The following is a 19,349-nucleotide window of genomic DNA, read 5'->3' on the forward strand; positions in this document are numbered from 1 at the left end:
CAGACAGTGGAATATTATTTGGTGCTAAAAAGAAATGAGCTATTGAGCCAGGAAAAGACATGGAGGAAATTTAAATGCATGTTGTTGAGTGAAAGAAGCCAGTCTGAAAAGGCTATATGATTCTAGTTACATGACACTCTAGAAAAGGCAAAACTATGGAGACAGTGAAAAGATGAGTGGTTGCCAGGAGTTAGGAGGAGAGAGGGAGGACTAGGGGAGTAGATGATCTGGGGACAGTGACAGTACTCTCTCTGATACCCCGATGGTGGATACATGTCATTATACTCTTGTCCAGACCCTCAGGATGTACAGCACCAAGAGTGCACCCCAGTGTAAACTGTGGACTCTGGATGACAATGACGTGTCTGTGTAGGTTCATTGTGACAAATGGACCGCCCTGGTACAGAATGTCCATAGTGGGGGAGGTGACCGAGAGCAGAGGATGTGTGGGAAATCTCTGTACCTGCCACTCAGTTTTGCTGTGAACGTAAAACTTCTCTAAAATATGAAGTCTCTATTTAAAATATATATATACAATCGCAAATGAGCAGTCTGTTCCCACACTGGAAGCAAGAGGGGCTGTATTAGAGACAGTGCCCCTGAACTCAGGAGCATTCACGGCAGAGTTGTGCACAGCAGCCAAGGGCTGGACACACCCTGTGCAGCAGGTGAGGGGATGCACGGTGTGGCCTGCCCACACCACTCTGATTAGGTGTCCTCTGCTGTATATATCTGTTAGGTGTTATTGGTTTCTTGTGTTACTTAAGTCTTCTATTTCCTTACTCATCTTCTGTCTGCTTGTTCCAGCAATTATTGCAAGGCAGGTATTGAGGTCTCCAACGATTATTGTAGAACTGTTTCTCCCTTCCGTATCGTCATTTTTTCCATCATATATTTTGACTGTCATTAGGGAAGTAAGTGTTTATTATTGTTATGTCTCCTTGCTGTAGTGAACCTTGTATTAATATATAATGTTCTTCTTTGTCTCTCATAACCATTTCTGATTTAAAGTCTGTCTGGTATTAGTATAGCTGCTCCTGTTCTCTTGTTTGTATTTGCATGGAATATCTTTTTCATCCTTTCACTTTCAACCTGCTTGTGTCTTTGGACCTCAAGTGAGTCTCTAGTAGATAGCATCTGGTTGGGTCGTGTTTTTTTTTTTTTTTCTTCCAGTTTTATTATGTGGAATGATTACAGTTCAGCTGCACATACACATTATATTGCATGTAAATACATATAAGCAGTATACTGTACTTTTTTAGTTTTCATATATGTACTAATTATTGTTTCTAAGAACAGGTTAGATCTTTGGCTTTTTAAACTTGCATAGTTATCAAAGGAATAAAGCCAACTACAAAATAATCAACAGAATGCAGTTATCCAATCATAAAGGACAGTCAAGTGTGCTTACACATATTCAAGAAATCAAAATAATAATTAGCTCATTTGTGTCATTATTAATGTTACCATTTTTTAGATTCTTCATATAAATGATGGCATTTTTCTTTCTCTTTCTGGCCCACTTCACTTTGAATGACAGTCTTCAGGTCCATCCATATTGCTGCAAATGGCATTATTTTATTATTTTTTATGGCTGGGTAGTGTTCCATTGCATAAATGTAACACATTTTCTTTATCCAGTCATCTGTTGATGGACATTTGGGTTGTTTCCATGTCTTGGCTATCGTAAATAGTGCTGCTGTGAACGTTGGGGAGCACGTGTCTTTTTGAATTTTATTTTTCTCTGGATATATGCCCAGGAGTGGGATTGCTGGATCGTGCGGTAAGTCTATTTTCACTTTTTTAGCGGAACCTCCATAGTGGCTGCACCAATGTACATTCCCACCAACAGCGTAGGAGGGTTCCCTGTTCTCCACACCCTCTCCAGCATCTATCATTTATAGACTTTCAGTGATGGCCATTCTGGCTGATGTGAGGTGATACCTCATTGTAGTTTTGATCTGCATTTCTCTGACAATAGCAGTGCTGAGCATTTTTTCATGTGCCTGTTGGCCATTTGTATGTCTTCATTGGAGAATTGCTTGTTTAGGTCGTCTGCCCATTTTTGGATTGGGTTGCTTGTTTCTTTGATATTAAGGTGTATGAGCTATTTGTATATTTTGGAAATTAGTCTCTTGTCAGTCACCTCATTTGCAAATACTTTCTCCCATTCTGTAAGTTGTCTTTTCTTTTTGTTGATGGTATCCTTAGCTGTGCAAAAGCGGGTCATGTGTTTTTATCCCTTCTGCCAATCTCTGTCTTCTGATTAGAGAGTTTAATCCATTCAAATTTAAAGAAATGACTGATAAGGAAAGGCTTACTTCTGTCATCATGCTATTTGTGTTCTGTATGCCTTATCACTTTTTTGGGGTCTCATTTCCAGCATTGCTGTCTTCTTTGTGTTTAGTTGATTTTTTTGTAGTGAAATATTTAAATTTTTCTCATTTCATTTTGTGTATGTTCTATAGCTATTTTTTGTGGTTACCGTGGGGATTACATTTAACATCCCAAAGGTATAACACTCAAATTTGAATCTATACCAGCCTAGCTTCGGTAACATACAAACCTGCTCCTTTCCAGCTCTATCCCTACCCCTTCTGGTCGCTGATGTTTTCATGCATTGTGTGCCCCAAAACATAAATTAATAATTCTTTTATATGCATTCATCTCTTAAATTATGTAGAAAGCAAGATTTGGAGTTACAAACCAAAAGTTACAGTAATACTAGCTTTTATGCTAATGATTTTTTTTTTCTTTAAGTGTATTAGTCTGTTAAATCATGTAGATAACAAAAAGTACAACTACAAGCCACTGTTAACAATAATACTGGCTTTTGTTCTTGCCCATGTATTTACCTTTATTGAGATCTTTATTTCTCCATATGCTAAAGTTACTATCTAGTGTCCTTTCATTTCACCTGGCAGGTCTCCCCTGGGCCCTTCTTGCAAGACAGGTCTAGTGGTCATGAACTCCCTCAGCTTTTGCTTATCTGGGAATGTCTTGATTTCTCCCTCACTTTTAAAGGACACTTTTGCCAGATGTAGGATTCATGGTTGAGTTTTTTCTTTTTTTTCCTTTGAGCGCTTTGAATATATTGGCCTGCTGTCTTCGGGCCTCCAAAATTTCTGGGAAATCTGCTGAAAATCTTATTGGAGATCCTTTTTTTGTGGTGATTTGCTTTCCTCTTGCTGCTTTCAAGATTCTTTGGCTTTTGAATATCCTGTGGTAGTTTGTTATAATATGTCTTGGTATAGTTCTCTTTGATTTCCTCATACTTGGAGTACCTTGAGCTTCTTGAATGTTTATATTCATCCAGTTTGCAAAGTTTTCAGCCATTATTTCTTCGAATATCTTCTCTACATCTTTCTCTTCTTCTGGGACTCCCACAATGTGTATGTTGGTCCTTTGGGTTGTTGTCCCACAAGTTCTTTAGGCTTTGTTTGCTTTTCTTCAGTCTTTTTCTTTCTGTTCCCCAGCCTCCATAGTTTCCATCATCCTGTCTTCAAGATCACTGATTGTTTTTCCTCCCTGCTCAAATTTGCCTTTGAATCCCTCCAGGGAATTTTTTATTTCAATTATTGTGCTTTTTAGCTCCAGATTTTCTTTTTTGATTTCCTTTTAAGTTTTCTGTCTCTTTATGGATATCTCCATTTTGTTCACACAGTATTTTCTTGACTTTCTCCACATCTTCCTTTAACCCTTTGAGCATCTTTAAACACAGTTTTTAAAAAAATCTTTGTGCTATACTTGCCATATTAATTTTTAGGAACAGTTTGTGTTTCCTGTAAATAGGCCATGCTTTCTTGTTTCTGTGTGTTCTTTGTGCATTTTTGGTGAACACGGAATATTTGAAGCTAATAATGTGGTAGCTTTGGAGATCAGACTCTGTCTCTTCCCCAGTTTTCTGTTTGTTGTTACTTTTGTTTATGTATTTATTTATTTTTAATTGTTGTAGGCAGTCTTTATGCTGAGAATCAACCTGAGGTGTGAAATTAAGGTCTTCTCAGGTCTTTTCTGAGACTTTTCTTTGGCTTGTATGGTCACTTTCTAATTTTTCCCATATACACAGTTGTTTTTGAAAGTCCATGGTCTTTAATGTCTAGCTCTCAAAAAGGGAAAAGACTAAAAATTAAGTGTTGTGGGAGAGCTCTGGTCCTTTAAATACGCTGGAAGTGAAGTCCACCAGAATGGGCGGGGCTTATAGCAAAGGAGATAGGTGAAGCAATGACCTCTGTCTCTTTGCACCTCTGTGACCAGAAGCAGCAGTCAACCATCAGAGCGTAGATCCCAGTATTTGGAGAACAGGGTCCTTTTGGCCCACCCTGGTTCCTGTGAGCTGTGTGCGAGGTGTTCCAGGAACATACGCACAGGTGCTGCCATGGGGATGGAGTTGGGGGATGGGTAGCTGTTACTGTGCTCAGAGCTGGAGTGGAAAGAAATGAACACAATTTGATGTCCAGGTCCTTCCCTAGAAGTTGTGAACAACCTTAGCAGACTCCAGAGCTACAGAATAGTTCCGTCACAGATTCTGCCAGTGCAACTGTTTTCTAGGTGTGGAGACAGATTTCTGGTGCTTCCTACTACACCATTTTCCTCTATCTCAAAATACTTTATTTTTGTCCTTTTTGCTGCTATTTCTGCAGGAATATGGTAACTCTTTCTCTTTAGCTTGGTCTTTGAATGACCTTTATTTATTCACATTTGGTGGTGCTTGCTTTTCTCTCTCTTTTTTTAATACTAGTCCAGTAAACTTTCTGATTATATGTCTCCAGGTATTTAGGAAGGGATCCTCTTTCTTGTTACCTTTTAAAAAACTATTTATAACTTCTCCAATTCAGCCTAGTAACTCTAAGAAAATTTCAAACACATAAACATAAACAAAAGTAGAGAAGGTGGTGTAAAGTCACCAGCTTCACCAGTGACCAACCCATGGCCAGTCTTTCCCCTTGACCCACCCACTCCCCCATCTTCCTATTATTCTGAAACAAAGTCCAGGCACTGTGTCATTTAGTCTTTAATTATTTCAATAGGTGTCTCTAAAAAGAATAGGGCTCTTTAACTTAGCCATAATACCATCATCACATTAAAAAGTAATTCTTAATGTTGAATGTCCATATTCCATAAATGGTTAGAGTTTTTAAACCATTAGTCTGAATTAGAATTGAAATAAGATCACACTCTGCAGTCGGTCGTGTCTTTAAATCCCGTTCAACCTGTAGGTTTTCTCCCTGTGTCGTCACTTTTCTGGCAGCAGGGTGCCCCTCAGATGCTGTGCACTGGGCCCCCGGGGGTTTTGTTAAGTGAAGTCTCTACCTGGTCAGGTCCTGGGTGAGGCCTGAATTCTGCTTTCTGACAAACATGCAGGTGGTGTGGACCCTGGTCTGAGCACCAGTGCTGGGCAGTGTGTTCTTCATGCCCTGCAGGTTGGCAGTGAGATCTGGTTGAGGAGAAAAGTCTGTGACCCAACAATTTGACATTTAAAGAGAACTAGTGGGGAAAAAGTGATCTTTTTATCGCAGTTATTGAAGAAGAAATAGGACAATGATCTAACCCCCCCCCCAACCTGGTCCAGGTAACGAGCTGTCAGCTACAAGGTCACTGGCGAGTCCAGGCACTGGTCATGGAGGAATTCAGTGAGAGCTGAATTCAGTCCTGTTACCCTTAGGAGATGCACTGCTGACCCCAAGCACATCACCCCTGTGGTGGGTGCTCAGGGCTGGAGAGAGGTCAGGTCTCTGTTACTGGTCCAGGCAACCTGCATGCACCCTCCAGAGGCCCAGGCCTGGGTGAGGGGGTTGTGAGCAGCATGTAGCCTCTCTGGCCACCCACCTCTGAGAGCTCAGGAGGGCTGGCCAGACCAGCCTTGGCCCCACAGTCTGAGACCTGCGCTGGGGAGCTGGTGTGGGGCTGAGGCCTGCACCCCTGTGGCAGTGCATATGACAGGCCCTGGGCCCCTGTGGGCAAAGGAGCAGCAGCCTGTGGCACTATGCCTAAGAGTGAGAAAATGTCAGTAGGTTCCATCAGCCAAAGGGCAGAGCCCCAGAATCACTGCTGGGGAGACCGGCGCCTCGAGGCCTCCCAGGCACTGCCAGCTGAGTGGCCGATGCCCTGCTCACTCTGGCCAGGGCTTGCATGCAGCTGCTCGCATGGACGGACCCATGCCAACCCTAGGAGCCAGGAATCCTGCTCTGGAAGCCCCAACATGCAATGGTCAGTGTCTGCCATGATTGCGAAAACATTTTTTAAAAATTCTTTTAATATTTTATTTCATTTAAAAATTGATTGTTGCAATTCTATTCCTAAATATATACCCAAGAGAACTGAAAATGTCCTCACAAAAGCCGGCCTCTAAGTGTCCATAGCGCATTATTCCCAAGAGCCAAAAGGTAGAAACCACCCAAATGTCCATTGATGGTTGAGTCTATCAGCTGAGGGGGTCTCTCCGTACAGTGGACTGTCATGTGGTCGTAGAAAGGAAGGACGCTCTGACACATACTTCAGCGTGGACAGACCTGAAAACATTATGCTGAAGGAAAGAGCCAGACACAAAAGGACCAGTGTCATGTAGCTCTGGGCTTATGGGGTGTCCAGAAGAGACACACAAGAGAGGGAAGAGTGGGACCGACCAGTAACCAGTCTGAGTTTCTCTCCAGGTGATGAAAATGTTCTGTAGTTAGATCATGGTGCAACCTGGTGAATATACTAAAAATGACTGAATTGTACATTTTAAAACAATTTTATGGTGAATTATACACCTCGATAAAGTGGGTTTTTCTTTTTAGTGTGGATTGTTAAAGACCTTACATTTCAGTCCTGCCTCATCTCACCAGTCCTCTGCCCCCCCGTGCATGCGGCTGGGGCCGGCAGGCTCAGAGAGTGCTGGTCCCCCATCCAGGGACAGGGAGGTCAACCAGCTGAGGCAGTGGATCACCACCCTGATGACGGCCATCGCCAAGGAGGAGGAGACAGCTGCCGAGCTGGAGCTCAAAGCCCGTGTCTTCCATTTTGGCGAGTACAAAGGCGATCAGGAGGTAGGGCCCCAGACAGACAGGCGGATGGTAGCTGGTGGGCAGTGGGTGTGGAGGGCATGTGGTGCCACAGGGCAGGGTGGGAGGCACTCACAGGCACCTGCTAGGAGGAGCCCCAGTGCACAGAGCCCGGACAGTGGGAGAGTGAGGCCCGAGGCACATGGTGCCTCAACACCGTCCGGGCTCTGGGCCTGACCCTTGGCCCCAAAACAGAGCCAGCCATATATTCATGCTCTGTGGACAGGCAGCCCTCCGACACACCTCCTCCCTCCCTTCAACAAACACGTCTGCTTCTTAAACGCACGCAGTGTGTCCAGAAGTGACTGGCGGGAGGAAGGCAGGCACAGCCTCAGCCAGGCTGGAAGGTGAAAGAATTCTGAGGGCACAGAGACCGGGGATGTGTCCTGGGCAGTAGGACCAGGACTGGGCAGCACACCGAGGGCCAAGGGGGTGGACCCAGCTTCCTAATTCACTCAAATTCCTACTGAGCACCTGCTGTGTGCTGGGCACAGGGCCAGGTGCATGGGATGCCCTAAAAGCAGGCCAGCACACCCCTGCCTCCTGCAGAAGTCAGTGGGCACTGTCTGTGCCCTGTGCCTGTCAAACCTTTGTGCCGGCCGTTCGTCTTGTAATCCTCATGCCCAGTCTGTGGGACAGGTGGGGTTAAGCATTTTCTGAATGTCACAGCAGGCTGAGGGAGGGGAGCTCCCAGGGCCCAGGGCCACACAGAAAGCAGTCACAGCACGTGGTCCTGTGGGGAGCTGAGGTCAGTGCAGGGGCAGGACAAAGAAGGCTCCAAAGAATAGGGGACTGGGCTTCGGTGGGTTTGCTGGAACCCAGGATCTGGCTGGCTGTGAGAGGGCCAGGGGTCAGACACTCTGGTCAAGAAGAGTGTAGGTGTCCGAGTCATTTCCCCTACACTTTCCGAGTGCCCACTGTGTGCTGGGCAGGGCCCTGGGAGGTCAGGCGAGTTGTCATGAGGGCTCCGGCAGGCTGTGATGTGGGGGTGGCACAGGCCTGCGCGGCCCTGCTGGAGGGAGGCCTGCCCGCCTCACAGGACAAGCTGCTGGAGAGTCTGAACCACAAGGTGCTGGACGTGTACCGGCACTGTGTCGACAGCCAGCAGGAGTCCAGGCTGGGCACCGTGCAGATGCTGGCCACCATTGAGCACCAGCTGGATGAGCTGCTCGAGAGCCTGGAGCGAGTGCCCCAGGTCAGGATCGAGCAGGCAGAGAAGGCCAAGGAGAAGGAGCGGCGTATGAGGTGAGGCCCTGCCAGCCCTGCCGGTCACACAGCTTCTCACAGTGGGAGGGCCCTGAGGGTGAGGTGCCCTCCACACCCCTGCCCCAGCTCTGGGCTGGCACTGAGGTCAGAGGTCAAGTGTGGTCCTGCCCTCAGAGTTCCCCAACTGGAGACAGGAACCTGGTGCTCCATGATGAGAGGCAGAGTCCAGGGGTCTGGGGGCAACTGGGGAGCCCAGACTCAGCCCCGTGGAGAAAGCCCCTCTTCTGGAGTGTGGCCTGACGTGGTGCCAGGGACCCCAGGAGCCAAAGTGAGCCAGCCTCACCTGGGACAGGCGACAGCAACGGGCACTCTCCCGGCTGGAGTGGGGCGGGAGAGGGGCTGCACTGCCAGGGCCGGGAGGGGGCGAAGGTGCACACTCTGGAGGGAGCAGCTGAGGGGAGGTGAGGTCAGCAGTGGGGGTCTGGCTCTGAGGGGAGGCCTGGGGAGCCCCACAGGCCCAGTGCGGCCCAGGCGAGTTCCTGGCCGCCTGGCTCATTAGTCCGAGCGGAGTCCCGAGACATGGTCATCTACAAACAGCCATGTCTGTCCCACATGCACAAGGGCTCTTCCTCTGTGTCCTCGGACCCCGCAAGTACAGACGGGAAGGACACAGGACTACTGACCTTGGAGGGGCCGGGCCTTCAAGGGCGATGATGGGGGAGCCAGAGCAAGTGACCAGGGATGGGGGTCTAGGAACTTGGGCCTCCTGGGGGTATGAGCCCAGAGCCAGGACCCCCAAGGAACAGGGTCAGAAGCAAGGCCCTGACCTGGCAGGGGAGCGGGGAGGGCCATGGCCTGAGGGCTGTGTGGGAAGGAGCCGTGGAGTTGGTAGCCTTCGCTGGGCCTCCAGCCCTTAATCTGTCTTTTGTCACCACTGCCACCCAGGCTCCGGGAAGAGAAGGTCAAGTTGCAGAAGCAGCTGCAGGAGGAGCGTTTGCAGCGGGCACAGGCCCGGGCCCAGGCCGAGGTCAAGAAGAAGGTGGGCAGGGTGGCCTGAGGAGGCACAGGGGATGGGAGGGGCTGGCAGCCTGCAGCCGAGCCTGGCTCACCTCCTCTGCAGGTGCTACTACTGAGGTTCTGGGGACCGGTGGGGCCATCAGAGCAAGGCCAGGGTAGGGCAGCGTCTCCCATTCCTGGGCTTGCCACCCCCACTGGCTCCTGAGGACCTACTCCTTCCGGGGGCCCTCCCAGCCCTGCCAAGATGTGAGCCCTCCGCTCAGAGAGCCGGCACCAGCGGGTCAGCCCACCCCCCCGAGTCCCACCTACACTCCAGGCAGACCCCAGGGCAAGCTCACTGCCCTCACTAGGGGACCCCTGACTGCTGTGTCCTGAAGCCTCCACTCCACAACTTGTCTGCTGGCCCCTGGCAGGCCTGAGCCTGAACACAGGCGCAGAGGACAAATAAGGACACTGCAGGTTCCTCCCCATAACCCCCACGGTGAGAGATGGGCCCTGACGTTCCCCTTCTGTGTTCCCAGGCGCCACCCCTGCCTCACACACACTCGTGCAGGGCCAGCACCCAGGAGCAGGCTCTACGGGCCTGACAGACACATGCCCCAGCACTGCACCGCAGCTCTGGCCCCAGCCCCGGCCTGAGCAGGAGTGACCAGAGAGGCTGGGATGGTTCACGGGGCCCCACAGCACCAGTCCCGGCCTCCCAGCACGCTCGGGGCAGGGTGTCCAGAGCAGAGCGCAGGCTCACCGGGCTCGCCTTTGGCAGAGAGGCAGGAGACTGGTGAGCCGCTCCCGGCCACCCGCCCTGAGAAGTGCGGAGAAGTCTGAGCACGGGCTGATGGACAAGGAGGAGGAGGAGCAGCTGTATTTCTTCACTTAGCCTGCAGCTGCCAGCCCAGCTGCCTGGAAGGGCAGACCGTGGGGATGCAGAGATAGGCCCCGGTCGGGCCATCGCTTCGCCCCCACCCATCGTACTGCTTGTGCCTTCGCTCGTGAAATAAACTCCCTGTCTCCCCGCTGCCATGAAGCCTGTCTAAGGAGGAGCCCAGTCTCCGTGTATCAGCCTTCCATGGGTCATTCGAGCCCAGCAGACGCCGAGGGGTGGGCCACCGTGGGCCTTCCCGCAAACAGCTGCTGAGACGAAAGCCAGCTGGGCACAGATCACATCTCTACCCCAGGTGAGGTCGGAATCTGCCCCACTTCCAGCCAGGCCCCAGTTCCATCTTCTTGGGAGGATGTTTGAGTAGCTCAGAGACGGTGAGTGAGAACTGTAAGTCGAATGGAGCAGAACACGTGTCTGCGGAGTATTAATTGCAGACCGTGAGTGTGCCGGAGTGAACGTGTTAGAGAACGTGCTTCTGAAGCGTGGGAGTCGGATTGTTCAGAAAGAGTGTCTATGAGAGGCTGGTCCTTTGCACACATCGTCTGTCAACAGTGGTGGTCACGTGCACACAGGAGGCACAGCTGAACGGTGTTGAGTGAGTGGTGGGGTGTGGAGGCTGGGTGGCAGAGTGGAGGTGGGAAGAGTGGTTGTTGAAGAACCCACAGTGCGTGCACAGAGTCCGAGACTCCATCTGGCATGGCGTCCTCACTGGGCGAGAATGGCTGGGGAACAGGAGGACACCAGGTGGGGCTGGACCTCAGGGGATCTGCGGAACAGCCCTGTCCCTGTGTCTTTCCCCCAGGAAGGGACACCCAGAACTCTGAGAGGAGAACCCTTAGGGGAGAGGTCCCTGGGTGGCACATAGGCCTGCTTGCGTAATGTTATTTTAGGGTCCATTGTGTTAATGTGTGCTCTTACTGAGAAATCACCATTTCCTCTGGGTTTCCAGTTTGATGCAGTATGTTTCTCTTATTCTACAGTATTGTCACATTAAAAAAAAATCAAAACTTTCATTGATGTGTAGTTGATTTACAATGTTAGTTTCAGGTGTCCAGCAAAGTGATTCAGTTCTTTGTATACATACATATATATATTTCCTTTTCAGATTCTTTTCCATTATGTGCTATTGCAAGAAATTGAATATAGTTCCCTGTGCTGTACAGTAGAAACTTGTTATCTATTTTAAATATAGTAATGTGTGTGTGTTAATCCCCAACCCCTAATTTATCCCTCCCTGCCATTTCCCCTTTGGTAACCATAGTTTGTTTTCTATGTCAGTAAAGAAAATGAGTTTGGTTTTGGTTTGTATCATTTTTTTTTTTGGTTCCACATATAAGTGACACCATATGATATTTGTCTTTCTCTGTCCGACTTCACTGAGTATGATAATCTCTAGGTCCATCCATGTTGCAGCAAATGGCATTATTTCATTTTTATTTATGGCAGAGTAGTATTCCATTATATAAATATACCACAACTTCTTTATCCAGTCATCTGTAAATGAACACTTAGGTTGCTTCCATGTCTTGTAAATAGTGCTGCTATGAACACTGGGGTGCATGTATCTTTTCTAAGTAGAGTTCCCTCTGGATATATGCCCAGGAGTGGGATTGCTGGATCATAGGGTAAATCTATTTTTAGTTTTTTGAGGGTCCTCCATACAGTCCTCCACAGTGGCTGCACCAAACTACCTTCCCATCAGCAGTGTAGCAGAGTTCCCTTTTCTGCACATCCTCCCTAGCAATTATTGTTTGTGGACTTTTGAATGACGGCCATTCTGACTGGTGTAAGGTGATACCTCATTGTGGTTTTGATTTGCGTTTCTCTGGTATTAGCGATATTGAGCATTTTTTCATGTGTCTGTTGGCCATCTGTAAGTCTTCTTTAGAGAAATGTCTATTTAGGTCTTCTGCCCATTTTTTGATTGGGCTGTCTCTCTTTTTTTTTTTTTTTGAGAGGAGTCCCAGGGTTTGTGATCAGCTCGTGCACAATTCTGATTTGTTGATGGTCAGGTAACAGGGCTGTGTCACAGGGGTTAATATTATCACTCTTTGGGTGCCAGTAGGTCTGGTGGCTACATGTTCATGGTCATCAAGTAGTTTACTTCTCCCACTTCCTGGGGGTTTCAGCATCTCTAAAATAACTCAGGAACGTTCATCAGACACTATTATCTGGGTACTTCCGAGAGGAGGGAAAGCAGAGGGTGTGGGAGGGGGGGGATCTGTCCCCAGAACACCCCGTAGTGTCCTGCTCTGTTACAACCCCTTGTCCCACAACAAAATGTGCAGCCTCAGAGCCAGAGGGAAGCTGAATCGTATCCAGTCCCCAGGTCTCAGGGATGTAAACGCCCTCTCCCTCTGGTATTGCTCTGGCCCTAGTCCACTCCACCTGTAGCCAATGTGATGCAGGAAAAAGGGATGTGGGGCATGAGAAGGGCTGTGTCCCAGGCTTCGGCTGAGCCCCTGGGACGTGCCCCGCCAAGTGTGGGTCCTTGGCTTCACGCAGGAAAGAATTCAAGAGCGAGCCACAGTTGAGTGAAGGTAGATTTATCCAGAGAGATACACTGAAAGGCAAGAGAAAGGCCATGAGGTGTGGGGGTTGGGTGCTCAGATTAAAAGTAGGTACACATTCCATAGAGAGAATGTGGGCCGTCTCCAAAGAGGGATAGGCGCCATTTTGATGTTAATTGCTGTGGCATTCCTTGAATGGCTGTGCCCTGCCCACTTCCGGTTTCAAATGGACCCTCCGCCCCCACCTGAGGCGAAGCTGCTACTGCAACACACTAGGGGCCTCAGTTCCTCAGCAGTCCTAGAAAACGCAAGCGCTGACTTCCCCAGCTGCACACCTCCACCCCGCCAGGGGACATAGAGCCTGGGTGGCCCTCTGACCTGGGGCCCTCGGTGGTGGCCAACCCCATCGCCTTTCCCTGGTGTGCTCTTGGCGTCTTGTCCCCGCCCCAGCAGAAATACTGGGCCTGAGGCCTGCAAGCGCTTCCCACCCCACCAGGCCTCGCCCACGCAGCCACGGGGTCAGCCTCGCACAGCCCTCCTTCCCCGCAGGAAAAGCACGCAGGAGAGAGGAGTCAGGAGTCCTGCTTCTCAGCGCAACAGACAGGAAACAGGGCCGGTGACTAAAGTGCTTCCAGGGGCCCGGGAGCGCAACACCCAGAATCCCATGCATGGCCTGGGACTACACTACCCAGAGTCCTCGGTGCCCCAGCCCCATCCTGGGGATGCAGTACCCAGAGGTCTAGGTAGGTTACCTGCTCCCCACTGTGGCCCATCCTGGTACTACAGCACGCAGGACACTTGGTATAGTCCCAGTATCGCCCACCCCCTTCCTGGGACTACAGGACCCAGAATTCCCAGCGTGCCCGCCCATCCAGGGACTACACACCCAGAATGCTCAGTGTCCCCCCTCAACTACAGCACCCAGAATCCTCGGCCTCCCTTTTCCTGGTACTACAGCACCCAGAATCCTCAGCGTCCCTTTTCCTGGTACTACAGCATCCAGAATCCTTGGCATGCCCGCCCATCCAGGGAATACGTACCCAGAATCCTCGGCGTGCCCGCCCATCTGGGGGCTACATACCCACAATCCTTGGCATGCCCCCATCCTTGGACTATAGCACCCAGAATCCTCAGCGCTGCCTTGTACTGCAATGCCCAGAGTTTTCCAGGCAGCCAGGGACCACACTATTCCAACCTGGTTCATTGGTAGCGGAGGCGTCTTTTCCGAGCCTGTAGTTTGTTACCTGGTTGGTGGCCAATCTGGCGCCACCATTTCCTGCTCTCGTTTTTTCCCTCGAAGGTGGGAAACCGGGACGTGGGAGCACGGGCCTGCAGTGGTCTGGGCAAATCGTTTGCCATGGGCCGGTCCCCAGTTTCCACAGGGCAGACTGAGGCTGGGGGACTCCCCCAGTTGCTGGCTAGACTGTCTCTGTGTGCTCCTGTTGGGCCTTGAGTCCTTTCCCCTGGCATCCGGGGTCTCATGTCAGTGATGGCCACCTGGTGCCAGAGGCATTTGCGTCTCAACCCCAGGTTTCTGTCCAGCCTAATCTTTGAACCTCTGTGACTTCCCTGCCAGCCCCAGGGCTTGAGAGCCCTTCTGCTGGGTGGGAAGGCCTTTCCAGCCTGGCACCCTCTTGCTTCTCCCTCCAGTTTGTTACTGAACTGGTTGACTGGACCTGTGCCTTGGTCCTAGTGGGGGCCAGGACCTGCCTCAGCCGGGGAGGTTCTTTCTCTGATCAGGTTCATGCAGCCAATAATGAGACAGGTGCTGAGACAGGAGCAGCACAAGCTTTACTCAGTGGCCAGAGACTGGCAAAGTGGTAACCCAGCTCGCAGATCAGCTTCTCAGCCCAATTCGGTTGCAGACACCAAATATATATAGGAGGGTTGAAGCGAAGGGGCACAGCTTGGGGTCTGTTCAGGGTTGGGTGGGTGGAGATTGGAAAGAGTGGGAGGAGTATTTGTAACTTAACAGGGATGTGGTTGGACTCGACACTGATGCAACTCCTTTTCACTCCTTGTGTGGGTTTTGGGTTGTTGTCATGGCAATTGTCAACTGTCCCGGTGCTGCTGGGTGTGTCAGTTAGCATGCTATTATATCACAGTGAGCGTGTAATAAGGCTCAAGGTCGCCTGGAAGTCAGATCCTCTGTAGTCTTGGGCCTAGTTGGTTGTAATCAGTCTTTGTGTTTTTCTCAATGCAGCTTCCTCCTGAAACTTAGATCAGAGTAATTGGGTTCCGCTCGAGGGAGGGGCAGGGGTATGAACGTGGCGCAACCGAGTCTGGTATTTTGACATTTTGATGTTCCCTGTGCCTTTCCTGTTGTATGAAAAGTCCTGAAGTCATATAGCTGTGAAAAAAATCAGAATTGCATGTGTTTTTAAAATCAACTTGACAGTCTACAGTCTTTACAAATATTCACTAGCTACTTAGGACTCCTTATGTGAAAGGAGCTTTCTGTCTGACTGTGTTTTGTAAGGCACCACTCTGATATGTATGCTGTCTTAACAAAGGACTTTCCACTCAAACGTTTTCCTGACCATGCCCTGCATTTCATCTTTGTTTAGAGTTCTTTTTTCAGGGGGAGGTAATAAAGGTTATTTGGGGAGATACTGTTAAACAAAATTAAAGTTGTGTGCATTAGCAACATAACTCAACATCCTTGACTTGGTATGAGAGTAACACATGTTCTTGCTTTCCTGTGTTCTGTTAAGTCACCACAAGCTAAATAGCTTTATGAAACTGATATGCTGAAATTTAGCTTTACTGTTTTTGCTTGTGCTCTGATGCCAAGCCAAGCTGTTCATAAGTTTCTTCGATCTCTGAGTCCATCTCATCATCAGTATCACCCAAGTGTGGATCACCAGCCCCTGATAAATCTGTTCCATTTTCTTCATAATCTGGAAAAAAGTCTTCTCTTTCAAGTCATTCTCAGTATTTCTCCCGACAAGCTGGATGAACTGCAGGGAAAGGAGAGCCACCAGATGTGCAGAACATCGCTTCACGCATAGCATAGTCTCACCTTCAGGTGCCGCTTCTCTGCTGAGGTGCATGGGCTCCACCCCAGTTACCCGACCAGCGTTCTGCAAGCTTCATGAGTGTCTGATTTCTCTCTCTGGCCATTTGCATCTAGGATGGCATTTTCAGTTTCTTGCATGCCAGTCTTTCCTTTTTCCTTCCAGCATCTTCCAAACTGACCCTGTCAACTTCAGTAACAGCACTGCACAATTTAAGTTGTTGTGCAGAGGGTTAGAAAAAAGAACACCCAACAACCCCTGAAGGCAGCCTGAAGAAGACCAGCCTCATAACCTGGTCCATTTGCTCCCTTGATCTCCAGGTTAAGATAAAGTTCTACCAGGAAGAGTACAAAAGAGTACAGTCGAGTTACCTCATTCTTTTTGCAGCTTGTTCCTTAACTTCATATTAATTCTGGTATCTTTAAAGTAGCAATTGGTGGAAACGGCCACTCTCCGGATGTTGCCAATTGCTAGCTCTCATGTAAGAGGATTTGAGACAGACATGGCCTGTTGATACATGACTTCCCCGTGTTCTTGCAAAGCATCATCTGTTGTAACACAGCCATTCACTGTCTGTGCAAACCATTCAGTTTCAGTTTCCAAATCTATGAAATGGTTTGTAAGATGATTCAAAAATTCCTGGGCATATTCATATAGAGTGGGACAATCCTCACAACCACCCTCATAGGATTCCGTATAATCAGAGGGACAAATTGCTTCGACACGAGTAAGGAGCCACAACCACCCGGGGCTTAGCCAGTGCTGACCCCGAGCTCTGCAGTGAGGTGTCAACCTGTGAACTCATCTTGCTCCCAGGAGGGCTCCCCTACAAGGTGGTTCTTGGAGAGAAGTGCTTATAGTCCATTTCTAAATTTTTAGCATTTTATGTTATCTGGAGAGACAGAGAATTCCCCAAACATCCCCTGGCCCCCCCTTTGTTCAATAGTCCTTCTTTTAGCTCTCTCTCTCCTTTTTGCCATTTAGTTTAAGCAGCAAGGAAGAAGCAACTAGGAGACACTCAGTACTTTCTGGAAATCTTAGCTAGTTCACCCAATGCTTGGGCTCATTTTGAACTTTCCACCTTACTGTAGGAACAGTGTTACTAAACTTTCTGACACTGCGTAACAAAGGTCCTCTTTCCTCTAGTTTGTAGTCAGAATTTTTGATACTCTCCTTTAGGTCCTCAACAACAGCCTCCTCAAAATATGGACTTCTATTAATAGTATGTTCACACCAAGTCAAGCTTTCACTAACGCTTCTGAAATCCTTTTCGCTTTCTCCCGCTGCCTGATATCAAAGCCACTCTCACATTTTAGGTTTTTAAGTTATAATAGCCCACTGCTATGGGTACCAAAATTTGTATGAATTATGTAATGCTGCATAGCAAATTACCATGCAGTTTATCAACTTAGCAAACACTTATGTTCTCTCACAGTTTCTGTGGGTTCAGTATCCAGGAGGGGGTTAGCTGGGTGATTCTGACCCATGACCTCTTATGAAGTTGCAGCCAGGTCATCGTCATCATTATCATCTGGTGCTGGAGGATCTGCCTCTAAGGTGAGTGTTACTCCTTTGCCTGGTACATTATTGCTGGTGGAAGGCAGTTCCTCCTGGTTCCCTGCATGCGTTTGCTTGAGTGTGCTCACAGCGTGTGGCTCCAGGCATCCCCCAGAGTCTGTGAACTGAGAGAGACAGCAAGGAGGCATATCTTGTGCCTTAGACCTGTTCTCCAAAGTTCAAACATCACATGCTTTTTAATATTTATTTTATTTTTAGTTTTTAACACCTTGACTGTGCTATGGTTCCTGTACAGCAAACTACACATATTTCAAATGTACAGTCTGATGAATTTTGATAGATGTGCACACCCACGAAACCACCACTACAGTCAAGATAGCTAACATTTCCATCACTCCCCAAGAAGTGCAGATTTTGAACTCCTGATTTATCCCTTCCCACCCCGTTTACCCCCTGGTAACCATAAGTTTGTTCTGTGTGTATGTCTGTGAGCCTGTTTCTGTTTTGTCATTAAGTTCATTTGTGTCCCTCCCCCCCCCCCTTTTCCAGATTCCACATATAAGCGATATCATATAGCATTTTCCTTTCTATTTCTGGCTATGTCATGTGAGCTTTTGTTTGCTAAATACAAAACTCCAAATGCAGCCCACACTCAAGGGTAGAGGAATTAGGCTCTCCCTCTTGAAGAAATGATCAAGGAATTTGCGGGCCTATGTAAACCATCACAGCAGGACCATTTTATATCTCTCCCCTCAAGGGTCACAGTCCTTTCTGCCTGCTGTGCAGTTTCTGAGAACATTTGCTTCATATGTTTGGTCGTCTTTCTAGTTGCTGATGGCAATGGGCTAGTCTCAGGTCCAAATCAGATCTCAACGCACTGATTTGGACCTTACATGCAGATTTTCTTCTCTCTGGCTTCAATTTCCTCACCTATAAAGTGAAATTATTGACTTGAAAGAAGAGACAGCAACAGAAAGATATCACTTTGCTCTCTGCTTCCATTCCCAAAGCATCCACTTGTTTCCTTATTTACCTTTGAGTCACCTTAGATTTGGGAAGACAATGTTAAGTAGCAGCAATAGTCTACTTTATCATATAAACTACCTGCCCCTTTATTGTACAAATTATCTAAAATTTGACTCTGGCTGCCCATTGCCTAACACAGGCCCAGGCATTACAGGCACCAATAAGTGTGAATGACTCCTGGGCACATATCCAGAGACAACTTTAACTTGAAAAGACACCTGCACACCAGCGTTCTTAACAGCACTATTTACAATAGCCAAGACATGGAAACAACCTAAATGTCCATCAACAGACGGCTGTTAAAGAAGTTGTGGTACATTTATACAATGAGATACTACTCAGCCACAAACAAAATACAATAATGCCATTTGCAGCAACAGGGATGGAGCTGGAGATTATCATTGTAAGTGAAGTGGGTCAGAAAGAGAAAGAAAAATTCCACATGATATCACTTATATGTGGAATATTTTTTAAAAAGACAAATGAACTTACTTACAAAACAAAAACAGACACAGACATAGAAGACAAACTTACAGAAATGAAGTGGGGGAAAGGGGGTGGAAAGGGATAAATTGGGAGTTCGAGATTTGCAGATACTAACTATTATATATGAAAAAACAAGGTTCTACTGTAGAGCACAGGGAGCTGTATTCAATATCCTGCAGTCACCTATCATGGGAAAGAATATGAAAAGGAATATATGTGTGTATATGTATGACTGAACTATTACGCTGTGCCCCAAGAGTGACAAAACATTGTAGATGGACTATATTTCAATTTAAGAAAAGTGTGAGTGACTCAGTACTGCTGTCTTTTTCTGTCTTGTGCTAGCTCTGGAATGTGAGCACAAGGGACAGGGCAATACAGAAGTAAGGTAGGGGCCGGGATGCTGGCTGAGGAAGACGTAGCTCTGGAAAGGCGCGAGAGGCTCACTTCTTATTGTTAATGAAAGCTGATTATGGTCCAGATGGCGATACTTCTCCACTTGTGTGCTCTGTGGAACCATGTTTGGGAAGTGTTGGAAAGGAGCCCCAGGCCCCGTTCGATATTCTCATGTTTGTAGGTGTCTAATGAAAGAAAGCACAACCTAGAAGTTGGGAATTATGTTTTATTTGGGGATATGGCTGAG

The 19,349-nt window shown here is 48.1% G+C and overlaps 1 protein-coding gene and 1 pseudogene across 1 annotated transcript in view; one reads left to right on the top strand and one right to left on the bottom strand.

The window, feature by feature from the left end:
• Window positions 1-11,223, top strand: part of CFAP100 (cilia and flagella associated protein 100) — a 37,130-nt gene extending 25,907 nt beyond the window's left edge. The window contains exons 13-16 of the mRNA XM_032459442.1: window positions 6,896-7,031; window positions 8,086-8,291; window positions 9,198-9,291; window positions 10,033-11,223. Coding sequence (XP_032315333.1) covers window positions 6,896-7,031; window positions 8,086-8,291; window positions 9,198-9,291; window positions 10,033-10,146 — 550 coding nt within the window. The 3' untranslated portion in view covers window positions 10,147-11,223. The remainder of the gene's footprint in view (window positions 1-6,895; window positions 7,032-8,085; window positions 8,292-9,197; window positions 9,292-10,032) is intronic.
• A 4,141-nt stretch (window positions 11,224-15,364) lies between these two features.
• On the bottom strand, window positions 15,365-16,481 carry LOC116657320 (annotated as a pseudogene).
• Between the last annotated feature and the right edge of the window lie 2,868 nt (window positions 16,482-19,349).

This window comes from Camelus ferus, chromosome 17 (genome assembly GCF_009834535.1).
Source record: "Camelus ferus isolate YT-003-E chromosome 17, BCGSAC_Cfer_1.0, whole genome shotgun sequence".
Lineage (NCBI taxonomy): Eukaryota > Metazoa > Chordata > Mammalia > Artiodactyla > Camelidae > Camelus > Camelus ferus.